We start from the raw sequence: 8,572 nt of genomic DNA, 5'->3' as shown, positions 1-8,572 counted from the left end.
CATCTGAAAGTCGAGAGATGCAGAAACATAGATAATAATGTGACAGTATGGTTGCCGCCAGATCTAGAGCTCACCAAATTCAACAGAAAATGCAAAAAGCTATTCATAACACCATGAAAGCTATTCATGACACTATCAATAAGGGCTAGAATAAGACCTAGATAAAAGAATGGGTTCCAACCGACAAGAAGGGAATAGATAACATCATATGGATTCACATGCAAGATGAGGTTAAAGTGATATGAAACTAGTATACCTAAAGAAATCAAAACCAAAGCTTAGAATTAGAGAGGAACTTCCCTGTTGTGTGTGATTTGAGACGATGCTGAGGTTAATCGTTGATGTTGGCTTTGCAATAGGTCGAAGCCTTCTTTTGCCTGTCACCGAACCAAAGATGGGTACTTGATGCGAAGAGCCTCTCCCAAGTTGGATCGAGCTTTCTTTGCTACAAACCGAAGCCCTAGTCGGAAAATACTTTGATTGGGTTTGTTGTGACGAACTGGCAAAAGAAACCCACTTAACTGATTTTGCTTTTGGGTTAGTAGGGTTAGTAAGATAATTGATTGTTCCTGTTGTGTTTATTGATGGTAGGTAGTTAGGTGGAAAGAGGTGTTGCATGTGTGGTGCAGCTTAGTTAGTAAGCATTTTGTACAACAACACATGAGTTCATTGTACAACAATATAGTAGTTCACAAATTTAAGGTGAAAATATATATGTTGTCTTCATTTCGTTTTATTGTTTAAAATAATGTTTTGAAGTGAACATTAGTTGTTAATGCATTCATGAAAAAAATTGTTCAATTAGTACATTTCTTTCCAATAATATTCGGAACAAAAATTTCATATGTAGGATGATCATATATCATCTAAGATTTTAGAAAAAATTATGGAAGTTAGATTATTTTAACTAACTAATTTGAACGAAAGTGTTATGACGAAGAACAAGAAACAAAAAATAATAGTGAAGAACACAGAGAATTACGTGGTGTGGTATGTGAGATTTACGCCAGGACAAAAACTGCGGGATGATTTCACTATGATAAAAATAACAAGTTACGAAGGGATTTGTTAGAATCAATAAGATATCTCTAGGATTTCGCTTTATACAACCACTGGAAACTTTAATCCCACCACCTTTCTTTCTAAGTCTGAAATATACACGGATACCATTTACACTAATAATTGTCTTAACAAAAGCTATGTCTAGGAAATGAGCTATGCTTCTAAGATCGACCATTCTGGAGATCATCATTGCCCTTAAAGAGGTGTAGTGGATCACAAATTGAATTAGACATCGACTCATATTTAAGACACTTTAAATGAAAAAGTCTAAAAAAAATTTATCAGACTGTAAAATACCCTGTTACCTCACTGCTCTTGCTAAAAGGTCACAGAGAGTACTGCTTTTTGTTGAAAGGCTCATCGTATACTTGATTATTATAAATAATAATAATAAATTGTCACAGTTTTTTTGGGACGTAATTTGCCTTTTCAGTTTTAAACGTAAAGCGACTGTATTCTTTAATGAAACGTGTAAGATTGCTTCGATTAAAAGTGAAACATAAGACATATGGCAAGTGATTGTGATCAGCCACCAGTATCCCCTTTTCATAGTGATTGTGAAATACGAGTTTTTTTCATTCATGAGTTTGGTGAATTAGGATATTTCCTAATTTAGTTTTTCTTTTTTTATTCAATTACCTTTCCTTTTCATTTCCTAATTATGAAAAACTCATAGACAACCCTAAAAGTCATAGATGAGACCATATTTTTTTTTCTCTAAATAAGTTGAGAATCTAATTACATATAATGTGAGTTACTAGAATGACGTGAGCTCAGAATTAAGATCAATTAGGCATCCTTCACAAAAATTTGGAGAAAAGATTAGAATTAAGACTTCTTTGGGGCAGTCAACTTTCTTCCTTTATAAAAAAAAGATACTAATTATTGGTTTTTAGTACTATTATTAATAGGTAATCATTTTATTTTTATATATAATATAATAAATAATAAATATAAATATATTTATATATTAAATCATCTTGTCTCTCCAATTGTCTTTGCTGTTTATTCTTTACTTCTTCATCTTTCTTCTTCTTCCCTAATCTCTTCTCTTCTTCTTCAATTTCTTTTAGAAGAAAGAAGTTAGAATTCTATAACTTTCTTGCTATCTAAATCTTTGGAAGAAAATTTATTTTCCATTGACTGTATTATAAAATTTTCTGTTTTTTTCCTTATCCAATTTTGTCAAGAGATCTGAACTTTTATAATCAAATCTTTGATATCTTTTTCTGGGGTTTCTTATTTTCTCTTTTTGTCAATCTGGGTTGTCTCTGAAAATCTCAGCACTTCATTATTTTTCCTTGTTCTGGCAATCCCACTAGTTTAATGCTTGGTTATGAAGTTTCCCCATTAAAGTTCAGAGAGATCTGATTCTTTTTTTGGGTTTCTTACTTTAATAAAATGAAGATATTCTTAAATTGAAATATCAGATTTCAGAAGTAATTAGAAAAGAACACAACAGAGATGATCAAAGTGCAGACAAAAACAACAACTGAAATGTCGCCCAAGAACGGCGGCGCAGATGGTGGTGGCGACGGCGGCAGATCGGAAGATAAAGAGTGGGAGTTAAGACCAGGTGGAATGTTAGTTCAAAAACGTGACCCAGATTTGGATCGTTCTTCAGTACCAGCTCCAACAATCAGAATTAGGGTTAAACATGGTTCATCTTATCATGAAATCTACATCAGTTCCCAAGCTAGTTTTGGTAATTTTAAACTAAAATCCCCCAATTTTTCTCCAATTAATTTGAATATTTTTTGATTAATTGAAAATTTTGATTTGGGATTTTAGGGGAATTGAAGAAAATGTTGTCGGCACCGACAGGATTACACCCAGAAGATCAGAAATTAATGTTCAAAAACAAAGAGAGAAGTTCAAAATCTTATCTTGATATTGTTGGAGTAAAGGATAGATCAAAAATTGTTCTTGTTGAAGATCCAATTAGTCAAGAAAAACGTTTTCTTGAAATGAGAAGAACTGCTAAAATGGAAAAATCTTCAAAATCTATTTCTGAAATTAGTTTACAAGTTGATAAACTTGCTACCCAGGTAATTTTTTTCATCAGATTTTATAATCACTGTAAAAAAATAAAAAAATTATTAGTTTTTGTGATTAATTAGTGATTGATTTGATTATAATTTGGGTAGGTTTCATCTCTAGAAACTGTTATTTCAAAAGGAGGGAAAGTTGGAGAGATTGAAATTTTGAATTTGATTGAGTTGTTAATGACTCATTTGATCAAATTGGATGGAATTTATGCTGATGGAGATGTGAAATTACAGAGGAGAATGCAGGTATTCTCTTTGAATTTGATTTTCTTTCACTTTTTCCATGTAAAAAACTCTTTGACTTGAAGTTGAATTCAATTGAAAATTAGTAGAATCTAATCGAGTTTCAGTAACCCAATAAGATAATTCCTGAATTTTAGTTGAAAGTCAATCGAAAATGATCAAATTCCTGATTTTTAGTTAAATTCCATTGAAGTTTACCATAATTTCTGTCATCTGTTAAAAACCCAATTTGATAATCCAACTTTTTATGATGAAGGTCAAGAGAGTTCAGAAATGTGTAGAGACATTAGACATGTTGAAGATTAAGAATTCCATGGCAAGCAGTAATGGAGTTAGCTCACAACAGGGCAGGTATTCAACAGGGCAAGTTCCGACTGCGCAACTGCAGCACCACCAGTCAGTGAGGCGGTCGTATACTGTAGAGCCACCAGTTGTGACCACAAATTGGGAAAATTTTGATTTTGGGTTTCCTGGGTTTATGCCAAATCCATCTACCTCCACCAAAAGCACCACCACCACCACCACTGGCACCACCCAAGCTAATAAGCTAAGTTGGGAGTTTTTTGAGTAAGAAATTTGGAGAGATTGAAGCAAGGTTTTCAGATTTGATCTATTATTTTATTTGTGTGTGTATTTGTGGGTTGTTTTAAGTGGATTTCATCTTATTTTCTTCCATTCTTTTCTCTACCTACCTACTAGGCTACTAGTGATTCAATCCATGAGAAAATAAAATGGGGTTGTGAAAAATATTTTAATTTGGGCGGAGTTATATACATAGTATTTTGTGTTAGTGAATTTTATTATATGTTTCATGGGTGTCATGAAATAAATAGAGACAATAATATCACATATAGTGCCTGTATATGTAGGTTCATTAAAGGTAATATCAATGAAAGAGAGAGGGAGAGAGAGAGAGGGAGGGAGAGAGAATTGTGAGCTTTTGTGATGTTAGAGTATTCATTAGAGGAATTTATTGGATATTCGGATTTCCCATACTGTTTTTCACTTTTTCATGCTTTAATGATATTTGATTTAATTTACTTACTATAACAAGTACTCCAAATCTCACTAGATTGACATTCCGGTCATTTTCTTTTATCATGGTTACGATTTGTCTTCACTTTCGAGCTTGAAGAAAAAGAAAGTATATTATTTAAGTTAAAGACTGACACTTCAGATTGGATGGCGCTACTTTTTTTTTTTTTTTTTGTTGAACTAGATGGCGCTACTAAGGTGTGTCGGTCCGCTCACCTACCTTAATACAACTATGTCTTAGACGGACGATAGTGTATCTAGTGTCACTCCAGTTAACCATTGTCATTGGACCAGACCTCTTTCAGAGTAACAAATTACAGAGCTTAGACATCAAAGTCAAAGACGCTCAGCTGTTAGGGGATACCTGTAGAACTTCTTTATCAACGGGCATATTCGTTGAGAGTGGACAAAGTGGGTCGGGTGAGTTGACATATTCCTGGTTCATTTTCGTGGACCGAACCCAAGTTTGGAGTGCTGCTAACCGCAAATTTATCTGACCCCATATATTTAAATTAGTTGGGCCTTAAATACAGTCTTATGATGCAAAATTAAAATTTTATCAGACCCCATTAGGTAGAGATTTTGTGTCTATGTGTTTGTATGCCTTAAAAGGGCGAGGATTAGCGACCTAAACGCTCATCGCCTATGCCACAAAGGGTGTGTGACATGTGAGCATACACAGGCCCTAGATGACCACACAAAATCAAATACACACAAGTAATAGGACGCAACTTACACATCTTCCTAAGTCTGACTTAAATTTTATTCACTCAATTATGTCACTTATGTTTAGTTTATCAATTTGAGGATCAATATCACTATGTCACTTATGTTTAGTTTGACACTTTCAATATCGTGTTCTCCCGTAGTCGTATTTATGCAAAATTTTGCTCTAAACTCAAGTGTTCGACAAGAGAAACGTGTATATGGAAGTCATCAAATGAGTGTACTCTTGTGTGGTGGCGGACCAGTGTGAGCGCACATCTTGCACCCCTACCACACGCCATATAGAATTGCGGTGACCGTGAAAAAGATGAGTTTTTTCTCTTGTAGTGTGCTAAGTGATACGTGTGGGCTCATAAAAATCTCAATTTAGATTGTGTGAAATTATATATGTATGGAAGTGAACATCTGTTGTGAAATTATGTATGTATGGAAGTAAACATCTGATGTACATATTTTCTTATTTGCTTTTCATTTCAGCTAAGTACACAGAGAACAAAATCTCAACTAGGATTTGTTAGTTCCTACCACTTTGATCGTCAAAGTAGTCACAATCTTTCAATATAATCATACTAATTGTTATTGTCTCCCGAATGCAGTTGAGTTGATTAAACTATAAGGTCAAACGATGCGAAAAAGAGTGATACCTTACCTTAATTTTGAATTATAAATGCTTATCTTTTGAGTACGTTATATACACACATACATATATTTTTGAATAAGAAGAATCAAATTTTTGTCACAGTTTTCTTTCGTATATCGCGTAGCATCAGTCACCCTTAATTACATGAGTCATCCTATTAGGTGAATCCTGAAAGAACTTTTATATTACTTAGATTTTCACATCTCAGTAGTTTAACCAATCACGTCGATACTTGGACGACGACGAGGAGGAGGTGGTGGTGTAACAGGAGGAAGATTCGCATTTAGTGGTGGAGGAGGAGGAGCTGGATCCTCTAGACGACCCGAGTTGTTAGCCGTGGGAGATGGTGGACGTGGCCTATTTGACTCTCGTTCCGGCCCATCATCTCGCCCTTCTCCACCCATCTTTCGCGATCCACCATAACTAAACACAACATCTTTCTGCAACTCTGAAACAACTACCCCACATATTAAGAACATAACCATAACAAGTACTCCACAAGAAAGTACTTTATTCATCTCTTCAACCCCCAAGAAATTAATTAAAGACTTACAAAATTGATATCTAACTTTGATTCTTGTAGTTCTTATATAGGAAATTAAAACTATAAGACCTATTTAAAAATTAAGTCAAAGTAAAACCCATTTTAAAAACATTCCTTAAGGTCATAGTCAATTAATCAATTAGATAAAACTAGGTCTGATTTTCCGGCTTACCCATGTTAAACAATGTGAAAGGTCTCTGTCTCTCTGAGAAATTCAAAGTAGTTGGTTGCCTTGTTGGACCAAATTTGTACATGACATTGTCTAGAGTCGAAGTGTTGAACTACCAATTTGGATATTCAAAACATAAGTAGAAGTGTTGAACTAAGATCGAAACCATATATATCTTTTCTTCTTTGGCTTAAAAAAAGAAATAATTCATTTTGCGTCTTTCCAAATAAGATCGAAACAACTAAGCTTGCTAATTGTCTAATCGATCGACGTTTAAAATGTTTTATTTATAAGTGAATCCCAGTTTGAAAAGTCTCTAAAGAGATTCTCAAAGTAGTTGGTTGCCATTTTTTTGTTTTGAATTGTTAAGCGTGTGCCTCGAATCCTTGACCTCTAAGGTGGAAGATTATACCTCTTACCACTCCAACCAAGGGTTGTTAGCAATAGTTAGTTGGTTGCCTTGTTTACTTATTGAACCAAATTTGCACATGAGATTGTCTGGAGTTTGTTAAAAAAATGGAAATTTCTGTCTGGGTATGGAACAGAATGAATCTCTATAGGGTTTATAGAAGAAGAAAGTGAATTGCTACGTATAGATGAAGAGCAGAGAGATCTTTCTTTTGGGATCCGTTTGATGTCTTTCTTAGAAGATGAGAGGTTTTATTTCTCTCACTTTTATCTTTGTTTTTTCAAGTCTCTAAGTTTAGTCCCACATTCGGAGTTAGAGCGAAACATTTCCAGTTAATACAGTTGTTTACTGTATAACTGTTTGCTGAGCTTGGTTGCGCGAGCTTGTAACTCAAGTGGGGGCATTAAGGTGGTTGAACAGTGGGTTGACTCGGATGGGTTGGGCTTGTTTAGTGGAGTATATGCTGGATCGTCCGTTCCAAGCTGGGAGTTGGTTCATGTGACTCAGGCGAAAGCTTGGATGACGTGGATCCTTAGAGTGGAGGACACAGCGCAAGGCTGGTTTCACAGAGCAGCGAAAACCTCCCGCTCTCGGCAGTGGAAGGACTACGAACCAGTTCTCGCTAGGCCCATCAAACCCTAAGAGACTACCCAATATGAACAACCATTTTTTCTTATAATCAATCTGAACTTTTAACAAGATTGATTTTACAAGAAAAGTTTTTGCCTAACAAAATTTTCATGATTTTCGTGTCCCATAACATCTCTTGGAAATTGGAATCAGGTTTAACGGTAGGAAACTTGTGATGAGACTATCCAATATGAACAACCATTTTTTCTTATTATCATGAACTTTTAAAAAAGATCATACACTGGTTTTACAAGAAATTTTTTGCCTAACAAAATTTTCATGATTTTCGTGTCCCATAACGTCTCTTGGAATCAGGTTTAACGGTAGGAAACTTGTGATGAGATAAACCACATAACATTAAGAGGTTTTGGTTTCCACTTGTTCGCAAATAATTTTCATTTCAACTTTGCACGAACCAAAAATAAAACAAACATTGATTTGGATCTTATTATCAATATGAAGTGCAAACTAACAATGAGGTACCCTCTTCAACAAAAAAAAAAAAAAACAATGAGGTACCCCCCCCCCCCCCCCCCCCCAACCAACACCACCAAAGTTATTGTTAACCACTTCAATACCTCCTACTGTTAACTCTGTTACCTGAATTAGTCCCTTCCGTTTAATTGTTGTAAGGGTCTGAACTATGTAACGCCTTTATTTGTATGTTGGGTTGAACTTAAAAAAAACAATGAGGTAAATAATGTTTTTTCATTTAAATACATCTTTGTTGAAATACCTATACAACTTTTTGTATGATCATTATGTTAATATGTTATATGTCTTTTATTTGTTTCTATAAAAAATGATACAAGTTATTTCGGATCTTTCTATAAACACATGCCTACCCTAATCGTTTCAGCTACGCTACTTGGCCCGAGATTCTTGCACCACAACAACTCAAAACCTAATTTAGCATGCTGGTTAACAAATTTTGACATGTCACATTATCCTTCGGAGTTTAGACGGACCAAATAACATTTTTCTCATGGGTTTTGTAAATGGGAAATTGTAAAGGAGAGTTTAAGCATAAGAGACAAGATGTCATATGTCCAAAAGAATGAGAAGC

At 34.6% G+C, this 8,572-nt stretch overlaps 1 protein-coding gene and 1 non-coding gene across 2 annotated transcripts; both read left to right on the top strand.

Moving 5' to 3' along the window:
- Positions 1-1,639: 1,639 nt before the first annotated feature.
- LOC147551036 (BAG family molecular chaperone regulator 2-like) lies at positions 1,640-4,100 on the top strand. Its single transcript, XM_086669854.1, has 4 exons — positions 1,640-2,767; positions 2,854-3,110; positions 3,210-3,356; positions 3,610-4,100. The coding sequence occupies exons 1-4, from the start codon at positions 2,527-2,529 to the stop codon at positions 3,922-3,924; spliced, it is 960 nt and encodes a 319-aa protein (XP_086525980.1). The 5' UTR covers positions 1,640-2,526; the 3' UTR covers positions 3,925-4,100.
- A 3,138-nt stretch (positions 4,101-7,238) lies between these two features.
- Positions 7,239-7,547, top strand: LOC147551035 (signal recognition particle RNA). The gene has a single exon (XR_015239113.1).
- Positions 7,548-8,572: the final 1,025 nt, after the last annotated feature.

Source organism: Eschscholzia californica, unplaced genomic scaffold (genome assembly GCF_041429995.1).
Source record: "Eschscholzia californica isolate CP2 unplaced genomic scaffold, dmEscCali1.0.p SCAF_3, whole genome shotgun sequence".
NCBI classification, from domain to species: domain Eukaryota; kingdom Viridiplantae; phylum Streptophyta; class Magnoliopsida; order Ranunculales; family Papaveraceae; genus Eschscholzia; species Eschscholzia californica.
This window is presented reverse-complemented; position numbering and strand designations above follow the sequence as displayed.

Excerpts from the sequence above, each read along its gene's own strand:
- LOC147551036 (XM_086669854.1), top strand. The coding sequence starts at position 2,527 with ATGATCAAAGTGCAGACAAAAACAACAACTGAAATGTCGCCCAAGAAC. Across the intron at positions 3,111-3,209 it reads TTGATAAACTTGCTACCCAG|GTTTCATCTCTAGAAACTGT; the intron begins GTAATTTTTTTC and ends TAATTTGGGTAG. Across the intron at positions 3,357-3,609 it reads AATTACAGAGGAGAATGCAG|GTCAAGAGAGTTCAGAAATG; the intron begins GTATTCTCTTTG and ends TTTATGATGAAG.